Raw genomic sequence first — 21,799 nt, 5'->3', positions numbered from 1 at the left:
TGCCTGAATAGTTAAGTGATGTTCTGATGAAGTCTCTGATTTACAGAGACAAAAGCGCTTAATCTATATTTTGTTGGACATCTTTTTGTGTTGGATTATAAATAAAATTGCTTTGTTGTACCGTAAATCATTTTGGTGGCATATATTGTGGATCCTCAGCTCTGCTGTGCCTTCTTCTGGTTTTCGTGTTGGTGTTTCTCTGTTTTACATGTTGTGTGACAGTTTGGAACAGGAAAGATGAATGAAAGCGTCTTCTTGAACTTTGTTGCCAATATGACCTCTGCATAACCAGCACCTTCTTTAATGCGAAGCCCCAGCACAAAGTTTCATGGCGGCACCCAAGATTAAAACATTGACACCAACTTGACCTTGTCCTTAGCAAATGCAGCAGTTTAGGCAGTGTCAGGACAGCATGCAGTTACCACAGTGTAGACCGACCACTTGTTCATGTGTAGTAAGGTGACCATCCGGACACGAAGGTTATTTTGCTCTAAAAAGGAAGGGATGCCATGCATTGACATATGTAAGACTTGCAACCCTTCAAAGGAATGCAAATTTGTTCGAGTACTTGAAAAGGTTTGCCCTGCCTGGATGACACTGACCAACAAGACATGGGGAAAACTATGGGATGCTATCTATAACACTGCAATATCTACCTGTGAGAAAAAGACAGTCAAGTGTGCTGACTGGTTTGAAGCCCACACACTGACGTGCTGACACCTCTAACTGCATACAGGGTCTTGCCCAATGAGGAGAAATTGTAGGCACTCCGGTGTGCTCAGAGTCAAGTGCAGCAGGTAGCTTGACAGTGTGCAAATGATTACTGGCTCCAACTTTGCTTTAAGATTCAGCAGGCTTTGGATGCTGGTAACATGCAAGGAATGTACAAGAGGATCAAGCAAGCCATTGACCCATCACAAAGGAAGATCACTCAACTTAAGTCAGCCACTGGCGAGGTCTTGAAGGACAAAACCAAGCAGATGGAATTCTGGATGATGCACTACTCACAGCTGTATGCCAGAAAGTCCATAGTTACAGAGAGAGCCCTGAATGCCATTGAGCCACTGCCAACTAAGACCAAACTCAATGCTGAGCCCACCTTGGAGGAACTCAACAATGCACTAAAAGGACTCTCTTCTGAAAACGCCCCTGGGAAAGATGCTATTCCATCAGAAATCCTTAAATGTCCCAGCAGTACCCTGATCTAAGAGCTACAGGAAACACTTTGCCAATTCTGGAGAGAAGGTAGTGTACTGCAAGGTATGAGGGATGTTAACGTAGTTACTATCTAAAAGAATAAGGGTAACAAAAGTGATTGTAACAACTACCATAGCATCTCTCTTCTCTGTAACATGGGGAAGCTGTTTGCATGTGTTGTCCTGAAGAGGCTCCATGTTCTTGCAGAGAGAGTTTACCCTAAGTATCAGTGTGGGTTCAGAGCTGGACAGTCTACTATAGACATGGTTTTCTGTGTTAGGCAACTACAAGAAAGGTGCAGGTAGCAGAAAAAACCTCTGTATATTGCCTTCATTTATCAGACCAAGGCATTTGACTTCATCAGTAGGAGAGGTCTGTTTGCGATTCTGATGAAGACTGGCTGTCCTCCAATACTGCTTAGCATTATCAGGGACTTCCATAAAGGTATGAAGGAGACATTGTGTATGATGGCTCCACATCTGAACCTTCTGAGATTCTCAGTGGAATAAAGCACGAATGAATACTGGCTCCAACATTGTTTGGTATCTTCTTTTCAGTTCTATTGAAATTTGTATTTGGAACTTCTACAGAGGATATCTTTATCAGAACCAGAATGCATGGCAACCTCTTCAAACTGTCGAGACTTAGATTGGATGCTAAGGAAGTGTCTAAGGGAGTTCCTGTTTACTGATGATGCAGCTGTTGTGGCTCACAAGAACTTTAGTCACAAATGACTCACTTTGTGGATGCATGTATGGAATTTGGCCTCATGATCAGTTTGAAGAAGACCCAGATCATGGGCCAAAATGTGGGCAATGCACCATCAATCATGGTGAGTGACTATGAGCTGGACTGGAAGTTATCCATGAGTTCATGTACCTAGGCTCTACAATATCTGACAACTTGTCACTTGATATAGAGATTAGCAAGCTCATTGGAAAAGCTGCCACAACCTATTCCAGGCTGTCAAAAAGAGTATGGGCTAATAACAAGTTCAATGTGCACACCAAGGTGCAGGTTTACACAGCTTATGTTTTGACCACATTACTGTATACTAGTGAAACATGGAGTCTGCACTCAAAACAGGAGCAGTGGCTCAATGTATTCCATACCTCCAACAGCATAGTGCTTGAGAGAACAGGCACCACCTCCATTCACCATTCTGAAACAGAGATATATGCATTGGTTGGGTCATGTCTCATGCATGACGTATGGCCGAATTCTGAAAGACCTCCTTTTTGGAGAGCTGAAGTCTGGAAGGAGGCTGAAAGAGTGACCCAAATTGTGTTACAAGGATATATGCAAGGATATATGCAATTATGACCTCAGCGCTCTCTCCATCAGCATGAACAAAGTACAGTTGTGTACACTTAACCATAAATGTAGATGTTCGAGTGTATTCACTGTTGCAGTCATCACACTTGGGTTATCTGACTGCAGGTAGCCCTCAATCGGCCTGAATACCAGAGTCTTAGTATTTCTCCGTCGGATGCTGTTGCTTCTTACATGATGTCAGGTAATCAGGGGTATAAAAACAGGCAGCCTACACCATTACATCAGTTTTTCTTGCCCCAAATGTCAGGAGCCCTCAAATAGGGAGCTAGTATATGGTGTGGAAACCACCACCAGTAAAAAGTAAATACCAATACCATTAGGAATAGCCATAGAGAGGAGAGATAGAAATATACAGGGGACTGGAGGGAGGGAAACCAGGACTGCAACAGTGAATACACTCGAACATCTACATTTATGGTAAGTGTACACAACTGTACTATGTTCTTTGTATTTCACTGCTGCAGTCATCACACTTAGGTTGATTCCCAAAGCTGAGGAAGGGTGGAGGCAGTCACTAAGAGTTAGGGCTGGCTAGTAGGCCCTGCAAGACTACTGTAGCAAATCCTGCCCTGGATTTGGAAAAGATAGGTAAGTGGTAATGCTTGGTGAAGGTGTGTACAGAACTCCAGGTTGCAGCTTCCAGAATGTCCCTGGTAGGGACTTCCCTGAGAAATGCTGTAGAGGTAGAAGTAGAACTAGTGGAATGTGTTCTGTCCCCCTGAGGGGTTGGTTTTCCATGGTGCTTGTAGCAGAAATGAATACAGTGTGCTATCCATTTGGAAATTGTTTGTTTATAAATGGCCTTGCCCTCTGCCCCTGTTGCAAGGCTGACTAGCAGCTGGGCAGATTTTTTGAAAGGCTTAGTCCTATCAAGGTAGAACCTGAGCTGTCTGTGCATGTCCAAGGAGTGCACGATCCTTTCCCTTTATTCTGAGGGTTAGGGAAGAAGGTTGGCAAATGGATGGATTGGTTGAGAGCCACACTGGACACCACTTTTGGCATAAAGGAAGGGTTAGTCCTGAGGAAGACCCTGTCAGCATGAAAATTAATGAAGGGTTCCACAGCCATAAGTGCTTGTAGCTCAGGCACTCTTCTAGCTGAAGTGATGGCCAGAAGCAAGGCTGTTTTCCAAGAGAGGAATTTTAACTCTGCTGATGCTGCAGGCTCAAATGGGGGGTAGTGTGAGCTTTTCCAGTACAAAGTTAAGGTCCTAAGCAGGGGTGGATGCTTTCTTTGGTTGCCTTAGGTTGTTTGCCCCTCTCAGGAACTGCTTGTTGAGAGGGTGAGAGAAGAGAGGTGTCTCAGTGTTTTAATGAGCCGAGATGGCAGAGGCATGGATCTTAATGGAGGAGAAGGATAGGCCTCTGTAAAGTAGATCTGCTAGGTAATCCAGAATTAGAGGTAAGGAGGGCAGTGCTGTGCCCTCTCCTTTAGATTGAATCCAGGAGCAATACCTTTTCCACTTATCAGCATAGGATTTCCTTGCACTGGGTCTTCTGGCTTCAAGAATGACATCCAGCACCTGCTTGCTTAGGCTGGTCACTGGGGGAGAATTCAAAGAATAAGACAGGCTGAAAGATTCAGGGTTTGCAGTTGCAGATGCAGGATCTGTCCCTCCTGCTGGGTGAAGAGGGTTGGGATCTGGGGTAGGTGCCAGGATGGCACCCATGACAGGCTGCACAGTAGTGGGTACCAGTGCTGGCATGGCCAGTCCGGGGCAATCAGAATTGCCCTTACATACATACATACATACAAATGTTTCAAGCACGGGCATTAAAGCCCTTCTAGCTTGCCAATATGCCAAAACACGTGTTCCCATAATAAATGTCCAGGCTGTTCTTAAAAATATCTAAACTAGTTCTTGCTTTAATGTAATTTGGTAGTCTGTTCCAAGCATCAGCTACTCTGTCAGAGAACCAATTAGTACACTTCTCATTCCTGTAGAATCTTCTACATAGATTGTCTGATGATTCTCTAGTACTTTTTGATAACCCCAAACATTCCCAGAGGTAGCTGTCTCTAAATGCCGTATATACCTGAATAAGATCTCCTCTTAAATATCTATAAGAGACACTGTACAAGTTCAGATATTTTAGTCTTTCATAATAACTTAGATTTTCACATCCATGGATGTCCTTGTTATATTTCCACTGTACTCTTTCCAGTTTATTCAATCTTGTTTTCCTATAGGAATTCCATATTGTTAGTCCATACTCAGGTTTGGGTCTAATGTAACTAACAAACAATGACTTCATTATGTTTGATTTCCTAGACTTTATAAATCTTTTTATACAACCAGTAGTTCTATAACTATCATTAGCCAATTGGCTGATATGATTAGAAAAACTCATAGCTGAATCTACCCATATACCCACGTCCTTAAATGAGTCTACAGTTTCAATCACTGTGTGCTGTATTAAATATTCACCTTTCAGTTTATGTCTCCCAAATCTCATATGGTTAGTTTTTGATGTATTTATCAACATATTATTCTTCTGTGCCCAAATGGTCAATTTAGTCAAATTATTTTGCAGACATGCCTTATCTGTAACACTTGTAATCAGTTTACCCAATTTCAGGTCGTCAGCATATAGACTGTAGAACACTTCAGGTGAAAAAGTAAGGTCTGAAAGATACAATGTAAACAAGTAAGGGCCTAGTACAGATCCCTGTGGAACACCTTGTCTGTAAACAAGGACTTCACCTGTCCAGTTGGTGTGTGATACTTGCCATGTCCTATTTGTAAGCCATGCAGCTATCCATCTTATCAAGAGTACATCAATACCTAGTTGTACTAATTTATTAATCAGTGTTTTGTGCATGACCCTGTCAAATGCTGAAGTTAAATCTATATAAATCACATCACAGCACAATTTTTCATTCATAGCTGTTATTATATTGTTATAGAACATCATGTTACAGGTGGTAATAGATCTATTTTCAACATATGCATGCTGATATATGGTTTCAAGTCCCAACCTATCCAGTTCTGACAATAACTTATCCAATGTTACCTTCTCCATTATTTTTCCACAACATGAAAGTAGACTTAAGGATCTATATGATTCTGGGTTTGTCCTACTCCCCTTTCCCTTAAAGACAGGTTTAATAAGTGCATGTCTCCAATCTTGAGGAATCTCCCCATATTTGTATGACCTAGTGACAGATGTAATGGCAGTGTAAGTTCTTGCTTAAGTGTTCTCAAATCATTGTTACTTATTCCGTCTCCTCCCTGCACTTTGTTTGGATCTAGTTTGCACAGTTCTTTTTCAATATAATCTAATTTGATTCCAGTATCTGGGGTTACCTGGATGTCACTAGGACAACTTACCACCCCTTTTGTGGAGCCAAACTGTTTTGCATAAGATTTTGTAAATATATCTATAAACTGTTGTGTCTGAGAATAAATTTTAGAATCTGCACACAGTTTATCAATTTGTGTATCTTTACTCCTTCCACATCTTATGTATCTATAAAAAGGTTTCCTATTATGTTCATCTTTATATAAATTTTCTTCACATTTTTCTTGATCTTGTCTAACACTATGCTTAATCTGTTTGTCCAGCTCGTTTATTTCAGTTTTCAAAGTTGTAGTTCGACCTCTCTTCCATTTCTTATATTTTTTGTCTCTCACCTTAATCAGGTATCTTGTTCTTATGGAAATATACCCCCCCCCCCCCCCGATGTTATGTGCCTAGATCCTGATGTTAAACATTTTTTTTTTTACTTTTTGCACTCAAACAATTTCTCTTTCAAAACTTCCCATATTCCATCTGCAGTTTTCCCACTGAACACCTCACTCCAGTTAGTTTTATATAGCAACTTTTTTGATGCCCTATAATCTATAATTAACCTTCTGTGCACTGGCTTAGATTTCAGTTTGGCAGAATTATCTAGCAACAAATTAACCTTTATGACCCTATGATCACTGCACATCAATGGTGGTAAAACTTGACTTGAAGTTACAGTAATTTCTTTAGGAACACAAACAATATCAAGTATATTCCGTCCCCTGGTAGGTCTTTTTACATTTGTTGTTCCTAAATATACTCTGTGAATAATTTCCTTACTAACATTGTTGAATCAATATTATTCCAGTCTGTTTCTGGTATATTTTAAGTCCCCAGCTAATATTATTATTCCCTCCTGTGTTTCATGCAAGAAATGTATGAATTCCTCTAGGTCATCTGCACTTGACTTTGGTGGTCTGTACACTCCAACAATTGTTATGTTCCAGAGTTGTCTTTATTGTCACAGTTACACAGTCTATAGTACTGGTGTTATCATTGAATATGTAATAATCACAAGTCTCATAGCTATCTTTAATGTCTGTCATAACACCTCCACCTGATTTTTTGTTAGAATGTCTGTTACAGTAAAAACATTTATACCCTGACAGAACTGGTTTTCAGTCATTGTTCTTTAACCATGTTTCACAAACTATGACAACATCAATCTTGTGGGAACGTAGCACATTTTCTAATAAAAACACTTTATTATCAATGCTCCTAGCATTAACAACCATCAGAGATGCATCGGATGTTGCTATCTGTGAACTGTTACATTTTTGACCTGGCAAAAATCCTGGATAGTGTTTGTCAAATATTACAAAATATCTGCTGCAAAAATTCTCTTCCCTGATCTAGACAAATGTACACCATCCTGTCTGAACACGTGTGCCCAAAAGAAGGCTTGGGTGCTCTATACATTTCCATTTTTTAAAACAGGACATTTTTTTCATGTAGGTGTTTATCCCAAAAATCTTTTCTTTCACAGTGACCTGACTATCCTTTCTACAGGTGATTTGTGAAAAATATGTCCTAAGACGAGTACAAGCTATACTATCTAGGAGGGCTGTCAGTCCTCGACTAACAGTCAGAGAATCATTGTTAGTGACATTATTAGTACCAACATGAATAAAAACAGATCCATACTTCCTTACATTAAGGCGTTCCAAGGCTTGTTTCACATCTTCTATTTTTGCTCCTGGCAAGCATAACACTATTCGATGTTCATTATCATCCCCGCAAATATAAGTATCAGTTCCTCTAATAACTGAATTAGATAACTTGGTTTGTCCTGTCTTATCTTGAGTAATATTCTTGTGAGAAGAGGCAGAGAGGGAAATGCATAGATTGAGAGGTTTACCCACTGGAAGGCTAGGCATCCACTTTCTAGGCCCTGCTGTGAGGTGTCCTGGTGCGGAATTTTGTTGAGCTGGTCATTGTGGGGGGAGGCAAAAAGGTCCACCTCTGGGGTCCTCCATTTCAGGGTTAGAAGGCTGAAGGTGCTGGGGTCTAATTGCCACTTGTGTGGGTCTAGTAGATATTTGCTTAAGTCATCCACCAGACAGTTTTGTTTGCCTGGCAGGAATTGAGCTTGGAGATGAATCTGCATGTCCAAGGCCGTGTTCCACAGGGCCATGGCTAGCCTGCAGAGTGGGTAAGGGTGGGAACCCCCTGCTTGTTGATGTACCACATAATGTGGTGTTGTCTGTTTTTTATTAGCAGGGGTCCTGGTGAGAGTAGGGATTTGAAAGCTGTCAGAGCATGCTGAACAGGTAGCATCTCTTTTTGGTTGATGTGCAGATGAATTTGACTTGGGCTCTAGTGGCCCTGAATGCACTTGTCATCCAGATGTGCACCCAGGCATAGTCTGATGCATCTGTGGTTATGGTCTGGGTGGCATGGGGTTGAGTAAAGGGATGTCCCTTGTTGTGGTTGCATGCTGCTGCCCACAAAAGAAACTCTGTCCTTAGACAAGGTATGATAGGTATGATGGTTTTCAGATCCTGAAAATGTTGGCACCAAAGACTTTTCAAGTACCATTGAAGTTTCCTCGTATGCAGTCTGGGATATGGAATCAGAAGAATGCAAGAGGCCATGAACGCTGGGGCCTGCAGGATTTTCCTTGTGGATAGCTGGGTTCTGGTGGCCATTTGAGTGAAATAGCCTGTCAGATAGGCTTGTTTTTCTGGAGTAAGGAATACCATCTGAGATGCTGTATCTAAGCTTGCTCCCAGGAATGCAATCTTTTGACTGGGGACTAGTTTTGATTTCTTTTCATTGATAGTGTACTCTAGGGAGGTTAGAAGGTTCTTTACAAATGTCAGGTGCTCCAACAGCTTTTCCTGACTGCCTGCCTGAATCGGGCAATCGTCCAAGTATGGGTACATTTGAATCTTTCTCTGTCTGCAATAGGCAATGGCTGGAGCCAGGCATTTTGTGAAGACTCTGGTAGCAGTGGATAAGCCAAAGGGAAGTGCAGAGAACTGATAATGCATAGATCCTGCCCTGAAGAATAGATATTTCCTGCATGAGTCCCTGACAGAGATGTGCAGATAGGCTTCTTTTAGGTCTAGGGTGGATAACCAGGCATCTTTGGACAGCATAGGAAGAAGCTGCTGAAGGGTGAGCATTTTGAATTTTGGTAACACCAGGAATGTGTTTAGAATGGAAAGATCTAGGATTGGGTACCAAGTGCCCTCTTTTCTGGGTACCAGAAAAAGTCTGGAATAAAACCCTTGACCTATGTGTTCTGCAGGAACAGGCTGAATTGACCTTATGGACAGCAGGGATTGAATTTGGTTTTGTGCCTCTGCCACTGGTTTAGAGGAAGGTCTGTGAACCCTTTTGGGGTTGGCAGTGAGTGGAAGTAAAATTTGTACCCTTGGGATACAATGTTGAGGACCCATTGGTCTTTGGTGATGGAGGTCCAGTTTTTTGCATGATGGGCAAGTTTTCCTCCTAGGGGCACGAGCAATTGGGCAGAGGTGAGGATTGGAGTTGAGAAATCATTATGAATTCTTTCGGAAAGGGGGTGGCTTAGCACTCCCTGTTTTAGAAGTGGAGGCACTCCATTGCTTAGATCTCTGCATACCCTGAGACTGTAATCTGGGTGTGTCTGTTTCCCTTGGGTCTAGTTTGAGACAGCCTTGAGGGGGCTGGAAAGGCCCAATGTTTCGAGGGGCAATGCCTACTGAATCCTGGAGGCTGCACTTGCAAAAATTCTTTGACTGTCTGCATAGACTTAGCTTTTTCTTCCATCTTTTTTAGAACCTCTTCTGCTTTGGTGCCAAACAGATTGTCCTTGTTCAAAGGAACGTCTAGTAATTTTGATTTTACATGGTCTGGCAAAGTCTGTTCCTTAAGCCAAGCATGCCTTCTCAGTACAGAACCAGTGACTGTTGCTCTGCAAGAAGCTTCTAGGGCATCAAAGCCACATTGCAAGGTATGCGTGCTGACTTGACTTGCAGAATGCATAAGCTCTTGTAATTCTTTATTTTCCGCACAGTTTGTAAAGGTAGATAATTTTTGCTTAATAAGTTCCATAATATGCTGATGGTATTTTAACATGTGAAAATGGCAATTCAATGCCCTAATGGTGAGAGTTGCGGAGGTGTATACTTTTTTACCCCATCTGTCTAAAGCTTGGGAATCCCTGTCCGAAGGGCTGGGATTCTTAGTTGCAGTTGCTTTTATACTTTAGGCCCCTGGGAAATGACCTCTGGGTCAGCAGTAGGATTTTTGAAAAGAAATTTGTGAGAGTCAGGGACTCTGTAGTACCTGTCTGGTTTCCTTGGAGAAGGGAGTAAAGTATCAGGAGTTAGACTGGATTCCATAAAGACATCATCCACAACATCCAGAACAGGAGGAATTGCTAAAGGTCTATGTTGAGGTAAATCTAAAAATTCTCTGAGTCTCTTTTTGGACTGAGGATAATCCTGGCATTCCCAGTGGAAATGCTCTCTTAAAGTATGAAGGGTTTCACCAAAAGAAAAACCCTCTGGAGGGGAAGCAGAGGGAATGGATTCCTCTGCATCTGAATCCTCATAAGCAGATAAAGGCATGTCTTCATAATCAGAAACCTCAGAGCTGTCAGACTCTTGGTCAGTTAAAGCTGCTGGGGACAGGTCTCTTTTTCTCTTAGCAGGGGAAGGCTGGCTTCCCCTAATCAGCATAATCAGGTCTTCTGTCATTTTAAATCGATGGTCTGTCTCTGTCTTTTTCGATGAACACCAGGAAGTCTGCCAAATGATGTACCTCAGCGGAAATAACTAAATACAGACGCTGAATACTGGAAGGTTGAAATACAAAATGCTGAATTTATTTAAGCTCAAAAACGGTCAGCTTTTCGTCAGTGTCTCACACCAACTTCATCAGAAAATACGAACAACACTCTGACGTGTACCTTGTTTGAATACATCATTTAAAAAATCACATGACTGCCTACCTGTCAACTCTAATAAACTCATAAAATCGAATCGATTCACCTACCAAGAAAAAATCAACCCAGCAAAATAAAAACTGAATACAAATTAATTATAAGAAACATACATAAACCACATAATTCAAATGAAATAAATGAAAAAATTAGACAATAAATAAATAAATACAATCTAATGCCAATTATCTGACCAAACTCCTTAATTTTAAATCACAGGCTATGGATAACATTCCATTTAAGCCTGGGGGTGGTATGCCTCTAATCTCAACTGCCATAGTAACTCTTTTTGTTCTAAAAATAATGACTGTGGACCCCCCTATTAAAAGAAACAACCTGATCAATCACTGAAAAACTAAATTCATGACCAGGGAAATCTTTAATATGCCTGGCAGGAGCATTGTCCATCTTCTCTTTTTTGATGGCATAAAGATGCTCATAAAGGCGTTCTTGTAGTTTCCTATTGGTTTTTCCTATATAAAACGCCGGGCATGAAGAGCACTTGGCCAAATAAACTACATGTGAACTGCTACAATTAAATCTGCCCCTTATGTAAAATTTACTCTCACCAACCAAAAAATAAGTTCCTGCTTTTATAAACCTAGAGTATTTGCACATATTGCACTTATACATCCCTTTAGCTAGGGAAAAATTTGATTTTGTTTGCAATATACTCTTTAAATTTAACCCCTTTCTAAACACCACCTTGGGGGTCAACTCGAACTGTGGGTTACCCTGCATATCAAATGATAATATGCCCCAGATCTTTTTGATAATAGAATAAATCTCCCCTGCATCAACACTAAAAGTTGTAATGAAACTACAGGGGTAATTTTGAGTGGTTGGCTTAAGAACCGAAAGAACTGGTTTATTACCCAAAATAGGGGTAAAAATACCATTCTCCCTCTTGAAACAAACTTCCTTAACCAGCTCAGAAATAAGATGGTCTGGGTAACCCCTATTCAGAAACAAACTGCAAATAAATTCACATTCCTCAAGGAAGTGCCTATATTGAGAAACCATCCTCGCCACCCTCACCAACTGCCCCTTAACTATCGACCTTTTCTGGTGGAAGGGGTGATTACTCTCAAAATGCAAATAACTGTTGGAGAATGTTTGTTTACGATGGATTTTGTCACAGAAGAGATAATACCACTTCATGTGAACATGTATCTCCTGTTATCTCTCTATACCATAGAATTTAATGAAAAATTTTCAAAGAGATTATGTATACCTGTCCCCAAGAAGAGTACCTCATAACGCCCATCAGAAGCATCTACTTGGTCTACTGCAATTGTTGTGAACTTGTAATCCACATTCGTCCTGATTACCAATGGTCGACGGTGGACTGGGTATACCGCATTGTACATTGTTGGGTGAGTTCTCATGAAGTTGATGACCTCGTCAGGGTAATCTTTGGTGGACTGCATCAAGGGTGTGAAGGTTCCACCGGGACACTAAAAACAGATAATTAAAAACAAAATTAAAAAATGCATGTTTGGCATTCCAAATCAAACTACATAATGACTATGTTACTTTTCCATAACAATATATTGAGCCTGCACAGCAATGAATTTTTGCTTGAAAGACATTGAGTCTTAACTGAAAGTAAACAAAAAGAGTTGCTTCCTGCTTCTTGAAATCAGGCAGAATTAATTAATGATTTGATTGTCAAATAGAAGTATGTATCCAGATGCAAGTATGGAATAAAAAGCGATGACGTTTCTGGAGTACAAAGCTATTTTATCTGCACTGCATTTCTATTTTATAATTATAGAAATTAATTTCATAATGTTTTAAGTAGCAGCAGTCTTGTTTTCAGAAAGTCATACTAAATAAAATATTATTACTTGCTAAAATGATTTCAAGATGAAAATATATGCTTATGTTGTAGGAATTATCAATATTTCTTCCATTTCCTGCATTACATTCTTGCAAATTCCTTGCAAGATGTAACAATGGATTATAGTGGAAGAATGGATTTCCCATTTCCAATGATATAGCACCTTCTTCTTCTTTCAGCTTTTTCCCGGTTAGGGGTCACCACAGTGGATCACCTGTCCGCTCATGATTGGCAGTGGAGTTTTACAGTGTTGAGTTGCCAGCCTGGTGCCCAACCTTCCACAGAAGGCACACACATGCACACACTCACACCTAGGGCCAATTTAGAGTGTCCAATCCACCTACAGCATGTCTTTGGGATGTGGGAGGAAACTGGAGCACCCGGAGGAAACCCACGCAACCACAGGGAGGACATGCAGACTCCGCACAGAAGGCACCCCAGCTGAGGATCGAACCAGAGACCCTCTTGCTGTGAGGCGACAATGCTAACCACTGCACCACTGTGTCCGCCCTTCCAATGATATAGCACCTAAAGTTGAAAAATATCACCTAAGTTCCAAACACAGAATACCTAAATGAGAGTAACAAATATTAAGTTCCAGTGATGAGTGGATAGTACAGTACAGATGGTTTAGACTATAAATTGCTAACAAGCTTCATCCTGTAGTCCCATGGAAAGGCATAAGCTTTGTTTTCCTTGGATGGGGAATCTGTTCCAGAGCAGTGGTATACTTTCTGAAACAAACCTTTCCCTCCAAACCATTCTGGTGATGTTATAGAAGAGTTTTAGCTCTACAGACTGAATATTTCTAATGCCATTTGACTTGCTGATGGCTGGTGTGGAGTGTGTCAATCAGTATTGGGTCAGAGAATGCCTTGTATGCCAGGCCACAGGTCATCTCTTAGTAGTCTGTAGAATACCAATTATAGTGGCAGACAAGTCCATGTAGGACATATTGTTTAGGCCTTGTATCCTTTTAGTAAGTTATCTCCTTGGGTGTTCAAGTCATTGCATGTGTCTGGACAGATAGATGCCAAAAGGGACATTATACTCAATGGTTGGCCTAATGAAGGCTGAGTAAAGGGGGCAATGATATCTCTAGATCTAGATGCAATGCCTTTATTTATAAGCTGTGCACTATAGAAGGACTTCCTTATAATATTTTGCAATCATTGATCGAAACTCAAATCACAACTAAATTAACTTTAAGGGACATACTGTTAGTATGGGAGTTCTCTGGGGTAGATGATGACAACTTCCCAAAGCATATAATAATGCATTTTTTGGTATTTATCATTATTATTATTATTATTATTATTATTATTGGTTACATGATAAGCCTTTCTATGGGATTGCATATGAGGCTGGTTAGACTTATTGGTCTGTAATTGCCTCAGGTGGCTGTCTCAAAGTCCTCTCTTATGCAGGGGAATGACTGTACCTGTTCTCCATTTATTTGGTGCAAAACCTGTATGGAGGCTTAGGCTGAATAATGTTGGTGTTAGGGGTGGCTAAATCATTCTTCATGCTACTTAAGCTGCATCCAGGGATATTGCCCTGACTCATCAATGCAGTAGTTTTAGCTTTTAATAGTGCTTTTAGGACTTAGTTGCGTGTGATACCTGAGAGGAGTCACTTTCAGGTATGTCTTGTGGGATAGATGGAGGGGAGAGATGGATAAAGTTTGAGCTTAATTTATCATCCAGTGGTTCGCTATATCTTCAGCTTCAATGTAGGTAACATCATTCACAGACAGCTCAGTACATTGCTGTATTTTATTTTTGCACTTATGAACATAACTAAAAAGACCTTGTGATTGTCTTTGACTTGGATGTCTATTTTTGCTTCAAACTTGGCTTTCTTGGATTTTATTAAGCTCCTGAGTTGTTTGTTTATTTTGATGACAAGGGCTGTATTATTCTGTGAATTACTCTTCCAACTTTTGGTCAAAATTCTCTTCCTTTTACTATAAAGCTTGTTGATATTATGGTTCTACCAAAGGGGGCTGTTTCTGAGGTTTGTCGTGTGCTTGTTCTACAAGGCACAGCTGCAACTATGCAACTGTTTATATGCTGGTATAGTGTGGCAGTGTGGGTTTACATGTATTCAGCAAGTTAACTAGATTTTATGGGGATTTGAAGCCTGCCAATGTATCACTTAGGAGTAGTTAGTTGTTTTAGAGAAATTTCTAAAAGTTTCTTGGTTGGAATGGGTCTCTGGTTTAAAATTTATTTCAAATGAGACAGCTTTACGTTCAGTCCTAAGAAATGCATAAGATATGCAAGGGATGGTGCAAGATGTCCACATATTAGTAAGGACAAGATATAAGATGTTTTTCTCCCTTGTGGGTACTCTTGACTAATTACTCAAGGGTATTTGTACTGGCAAAGTACAGGAATCTCTGTGCTTGTGCACTAGTGGGGTAGGTTTCTCAGTCTATAGCTGAATAGTTTAGATCACTTATTTGGTTTAATACTGAGTGATTCCAGTTCCTATAAATAGGTATTGTGGCTTTCTTGGGTCAAAGAATAAGTTATATCTTTAGCTAATATATGGTATGGGACCTTTATGGTGGTTATTTGTATGTGAAGAAGCTGTAGTGCATCATGCTGCTTTACCGTGGCGTGAGCATATTCTGGATAAAGTTTTAGACAATTCTACCTTTTCCATTCCTGTGCAGTATCCCAACTAAATGTGTTATAGCCCTGCACAGCTCGAGTGGTGTCTGATGTTTTATTCCATGTCTCAGTTACTACACAGACATCTACAATTTCCGGGGTAAAGAGTGTTGTAGGGAATGGAGTTTTTTGTTTAGGCTCCTAGCATTGATCAGTAACATCTTCATATTTTGCTTGCTTTGGAATGTCGGTAGGTTTATCAGGTTAGCATTGCCTAAAAAAGGCACAATAGGGGTGGACAAAGTCTTTGCCAGTAATTGAAACTTTAAAGTGGACAGATACAAGACATCCCTGGTGATGCAGAGTCGATCATATCCTCCCAGGCTGACAAATATTGGACCCCCTTCAAATGACTCCAAAAATAAAGCAAAAAATTGAAGTCAATTATTTTTTGTTCATACTGTGGCATTGTCCTTGGAAAAGGTAGAATGCTACTCAATACTATGCTTATTCCTGTCTGGGACACAAAGTCTGAGAGCTCTATCATGTCTCTTTTCATATAGTCCAGGGAAATACATCTCAAGCCATTGACATCTACATGTACTATGACAGCATCTTAGTGGTACTTGTTGTTCAAGGCCCTGAGTATGTGTGTGATCTGACAGATACTGGCAGCAGACAAGCAAATGACCATCACTCTTTCCTTGCTCAGACTGATACAAAGACCAGTAAAATAAAAATGTTTGCTGCTAGTGCATTAAAAGCAGCATGCCCTTTCAAGATGGAAACATCATATATGGGATGTTACAGTTTAACTTACATATGCCACATGCTATATTTAGAAGTATTTTCCTGCATATTGTTAGATTAAAAAAAACAAAGCACTTGGAAATACATGAGTGGTCATGAGAAATACAGCAGTGCATCCTAAAATGGTCATGCTTGTACTTGGAAAATTAGATCAGTTGGCCATCAGCTTCCATGTCACTATACACTTATAAAGACAAAAGAAGTATTGTGAATGAATGACTGCAGTAGTGAATGAAGCAGTTAGCAAACCTAAATATGTACTGTATCACTCAGCAGTGAAAATTGAATTCTAGTCCATCAAGACATCTTTCTTCATTAGTATTTTACCAGGTGAAACACTATACTGTAGAGTATTGCTAACATTCTACCATGCTAACATCCTAACTAAATAATTTTGAGATCTCTGCTTCACCAAAAACAATATTTATATGTGATCAATTAGACATAAAGGGCTGTTACTGAAGTACATTTTGGCTGTCATATATCTTGGGTTTATACTGCAACAACATAAAGGCTGAATTTAATCAGTATAATGCTATGATCTTGGGCTGCTGGGAGGAGGATATGGAAGTGTACTAATCGAGCATATAGTAACTTATGGTGTCTTTCCCTGGTACCATACAGGTTTATTTATAGACTAAAGCTCTTGGTTTGTGCTGCGGATACAGGGAAACAGGTTTTTTTCTGAAGAACTAGAAAATGAAAAGAATATGAAATTATAGTTACCAGTATTTGAGTAGAACTATTTCATATATATGCAAAACTATCATTTGCTTTTCTCTCCATCAGGAATGTTTTGCATCTGTGGATAGTCTGTCTATAGGTGTTGGGAAATAATCAAGAAATCACTAAAGAATAAACTTAGAGGCATTTGAATGAGAAACAGTGTAATTAGTACTTAAAGGGAACTAGAAAGCAGTTCAGGGAAAACAAGTGAAGTCTGACACATTGAAAAGAAAACTTTTGCAAGAACAGGCATTCCTAGCAACATCTAGCACCTTAACAATTTCGCAACATTAGACTTACTGCTGAGGGTAAAGAGGTTTTACAAAAATGATCTCAGTCACTTCAACTGAAATGACCCCTTACAAGTAGGCACTGCCATTACTATCAAGATATTAAAGAATGAGCCTCTTAAAAACAGATATTGCTGTGTTTTACAGACCATTGGATAACAGATATTATCAATTGGAACAGATTAAAGGTTTTACCATAAAAGTAGGCATGGTTTCTCCTTTGACTTATCCCATAAACTGATTAAATACAGTAATAGGGGCTTACAATAGAAAGCTCTGTGGCTTTTATAAAAAATGTATCTGAGTAAAAAGAGTCAACACTAGTCTCATAAAAGCAGGCTCGATATTGCTATAAAGCCAACATGTGTCCATATTACTGATGGACCCAAAGAAGCTTATGTAAAAGTGTTTCAAAAGCAAAAGTATTTCAAAGTGTTACTTATTTTTTGTGCTGTTTTCCTGCCTCATAATAAAATGTGAAGCTTTGGAAATGTAAGCATTTATACATAATTTAGTAGGTTGTATTAAATATGCACCTTTTTACCTAAACAAAAATCTGATGTATTGTAAACTTAATGGGAGAATTTACAAGAGGGTGAGTTGGTAAGCCCTGTTTGTGCTGTTTGAAATATTCAGATAAGGCACTCAACCTAATGACCTGGGATTGGTCCACTTGCTTCCCTACTTATTCATTTTCTACCTCTCAACACCCTTGGACCCTACCTCTATATTCTCAGAATGCCTTTAAATAACAGAAATGTAATTGGTTTAACATTAGAACAAGGACTGCTTGTCCATCAGCTCACTTAACTGACTTAAATAAACTTTTTAAATGTTTCTACAACACATCTTATTCCTCCTGCTGACAGGGGATTAGAAGCATTTTCCTACATCTAAGAGCTAAGATGATATCTTCTGGGATAAACCTTGGTACTCTTTACATTTGTCCTCTTGCCTTCTAGATCACAGGTTGGTTTCTAGACCCAGCTTGAGCATTTTGGATTACTTGTATTTAAAATGTAGCATTTTGGTATAAAACATAAAAGTGCACAATCTAGCTTAGTCATTTAAAGATAGCTAGTTCTCTTTTTGTCAAGGTTAAAAATCAAATAACTAAGAGCATGCAAGTCGGTTATCACATCTGGGAGAAGTAGAAATAGAGTAAGAATGGATAATGTGTGTCAATGCAAGAGGGAACACAAGTTCTAACATGTGCTAACATAAAGGATAAAATAAAGACACAGACTAGTCAAGTAAAAATAACAGAGTGGTGCTTCCTATTTGTTAAAAAGAGGGAGGGATTTTAAGGAATGGTTAGTGGAAAATGTTTCAAGAGTTATTATGGAAAACACAAATTTCTGCAGAAGATATAGCTAAGAAATTGGATATAATGAAAATAGAATTAAAAATAGTAGAAGTAAGACTGAAAGAGATATGGGAAAGAACCAATGGGAATTATTTAGAGATGTTATCAAAGGTTAAACAATTTCATACAAAGGGCAGTCTTATAGAATAGGAACACAAGTAATTACTAAGTGATAAAAAGAAAATATGAGAGTAGTTGAATAATGCATGAGTTTAGAAATGTTGCTGTTAAGCAGCTATTTTTGATAACTCCAGAGTGCAAAAGCTATTAGCACAACAACTTTGATAACAATAAAATAGAAAGGATTGTTGCTAGACATAGGGAGCTTATGACAAGAAAGATAACAAGAGACCTGAGAGAGGCATTAAGAGATATTTCGGAAATTTTATAAAAATCTGTATAAAACAGAGGAAAGGGTAAACAAAAAAATGTACAAATGAAAATATTTATGGGTAAGTTAACTTTGCCAAGATTAGAGGAAGATGAAGCTCAAGAATTAATTGCTAAGATAGGAGGGGATGAAATAAAAATTGTAATGTATAATAAATAAACAGAGAAGTCTCCAGAAACAGATGGTATTCCTCTATAAGTCTGGAAGTTAGAAGGGAAGAAAGTGATAAAGACCTGAAAGGTTTTGTTTGACAGTATTTAAAAAGGGGGTCTATATTAGAAAAATGAAAGTTTATCTTACCGAATGCTGACATGATTGAAAATCCTAGAATTCAAAACAGCAATTGTGGGGGGCTGCGCCTCCCACACCCCCGCTAAATATATATTCCAACTCCGAGATCACACTACAGTGAAGATAGGGCAAATATTCCCATCTTCACTGTACCGCAATCTCACAATTGCGGTTTCGGGTTTGGGGATTTTCGCTCATGTCAGTGTTCGGTAAGATAAACTTTCATTGATCTAATATAGACCTTAAAAAGGAGGGTCAGTACTAGCATCTTGGAAGAAAGCTATGGTGATTGTACTATCCAAAGACGGTAAAGACCCTATCAAACCCAGACTCATAAAGACTGATTTCAATTTTAAACCATGATTATAAAATGTTTATGTCTATTCTAGCTAAGGGAACGGCTATGGTATTGCCAAACATGAAAAATATGGATTATTGTGGCTTTGTGGAGGGTAGGCAAACATTTGACAACATTAATAGAACAGTCATGATCTAGAGGAAAGTGATGTGTAAGAGGATGTCTTTGTTGTTGGTGGGGCTTGATGCAGAGAAGGCATTCAATACAGCCAGTGGGGATTTTATGAGAAATGCAAAACTAGTATTTGTGCTCCCTGCAGAATAATGATGTTAATCAGGAAGATATTTGAAGGGTAAGAGGCAAAAATAAGGTAGGTGGTTTCCATGCTAATAAGCTGTGTTTTCCATACAGGAACTAAAAACGTATGTCTTCTTTTCCCTTTACTTGCTTTATACTAAGAGCCATTGGCAAAGAAAATAAGTGGGTCATAAATTCAGGGATATGGCTAATCTAGAAAAAAATAGCTTTATTTGCAGATTGTATTATTTTGTACCTGATAAATCTAGAAAAAGACATTTCAGGGTTGTGGAACACTTTGTGACAATTACAATTTTTTTGCAGGATAGAAAATAAAGGAAGATAAAACAAAGGCTATAGCTGTACAGTTTGTTTTTAGGCATGAATTGGTTGAGCAGTAACCATAGTTATTTATATTTATGAGGACTTGATAAGATTAAGTATTTAGGTGATATAACTGTTAAAGTCTTTATCTCATAGACACATGACACAGAGTTTGATCCTGACCTTGAGTTACTGACTAGGGTTAAAATGGCCCTTCAGGACAGTTAGCCTAGTATTCACCTAAGTGAAGTGATTATTCCAAAAAACTGTTTTTAAATTCCCTGTGAATAAAATACATCTTTTCCCAGTTCATGAATCAGTAAAAACTAAAAGATAAAGCTAGCCAAGTTAGAGTTTCTACTGTATGATTCTTTAAACATCTTGTATTAGAAGCACACGGGATATATGCAAATAACCCCTTAAGGACATCGGGTGTATCAGCTATATTCCAGTTCTGAATGCTCATGATTTCTTTCTTTTTAAGTCTGTTATGGACAAATTCATGTCAATAAAGCCAAACCCCACTAGCTGTGAACATGCATGTTTCAGCCTTCTTATGGCTTCATCAGCGTAGCATAAGTGGACTGTTTGTCTAACCTTCAGAAACACATGGTTGTCATACCCAGCTGACATCTATAACCATTAAGGGGTCTGCAAAATATCCCAACTAACAAACTATGAAGGAAAGAAAAATTCAGGGGACAAAAAATATGATATTCTTTGGCTAAAGCCACACAAACATAAACTGCAGTGCCAAATGAAATAATGGAGATCTAGATCTATACCCAGTGGGATTAAGACAGGCTGAATTTGCTAGAAAAGGGTGATAAAGAATAATAATTAGTAGATAAAATCCACTAAGGTAAAGGAAAAAGGAAACACATTGAGGAAGTGATGTTACTGGTCTTCCTGTGAGCATGCTTGACAAGTCAGATGGTCTCTCATCTTCTGGTAGCATTACTGCATTTTTACATTAAGACTTAGACTGGATCCCAATGCATTTGAAAGTGTCTCTTGTTACATAGAAGCAATATATTTAAATTGAATTTATTGCACTTTTAGCAACTGTTTTTGGACCATTTTACACAGTGGACTGACTCATATATGAAAAAAATCTTACAAGTATGCCTAACATCCTGTAAACATGCAGTACTTAATCTAAATACTTGATGAACCAACTGAACCAACTGTAGTTCAACATTTCTGTTACAACTGTAAAAAAATACACATATGTATGTTACAGGAATGAAATACATATATGTATGGTTACAGGAATGAAAAACTGTGAACATATATGTATGGTTACAGGAATGAAAAACTGTAAACATATATGTATGTTACAGGAATGAACAACTGCGATCCCACCCAGGTCCAGTTCTTGGAGCTCACTTACTGTGCCAGGCCTAGGGTATGGTATTTTTCCTGTGTATGGCATCCACTGGTAGTTGGGTCCCTCCTTGTGGGCAAAAGGTCCATTAAATACCATCCGGATGTCAGCCATAGAATAGACACACACTGCTGAGCCCTTGAAGACAGATCTAGAGGAAAGGAAGAATGAAATGCATGTAAGCAACAGCTTATAACAGCTCAGAATACAAACAGTCCTAACATACTACCAAGAGAATACAGCAGGACAGGTTGCACAGCAAACTGTTTTATCAGTAACTCTCAACCAATCTGGGACAAATCTCAACAGAATCAGGGACAAATCCAGAAAAAGTCAGGGACAATCAGGGACACTTTTAAAATATTAGTTCTATTAACTTGAGCTATTAACAGAATTAGAGAAT

At 39.1% G+C, this 21,799-nt stretch overlaps 1 protein-coding gene across 3 annotated transcripts in view; it reads right to left on the bottom strand.

Moving 5' to 3' along the window:
• Nucleotides 1–21,799, bottom strand: part of SEMA3F (semaphorin 3F) — an 861,789-nt gene that overhangs the window by 122,970 nt on the left and 717,020 nt on the right. For all 3 annotated transcript variants that reach the window (XM_044078156.1, XM_044078155.1, XM_044078157.1), the window contains 2 exons: nt 21,403–21,547; nt 11,990–12,212 (listed from right to left, as the gene is read on the bottom strand). In XM_044078156.1, the coding sequence (XP_043934091.1) occupies nt 11,990–12,212; nt 21,403–21,547 (368 nt within the window). The remainder of the gene's footprint in view (nt 1–11,989; nt 12,213–21,402; nt 21,548–21,799) is intronic.

This window comes from Protopterus annectens, chromosome 7.part0 (assembly GCF_019279795.1).
Source record: "Protopterus annectens isolate FY-2018-M chromosome 7.part0, PAN1.0, whole genome shotgun sequence".
NCBI classification, from domain to species: Eukaryota; Metazoa; Chordata; order Ceratodontiformes; family Protopteridae; genus Protopterus; species Protopterus annectens.
Note: the sequence above shows the minus strand (reverse complement) of the source record. Positions and strands in the feature narration are given on the sequence as shown.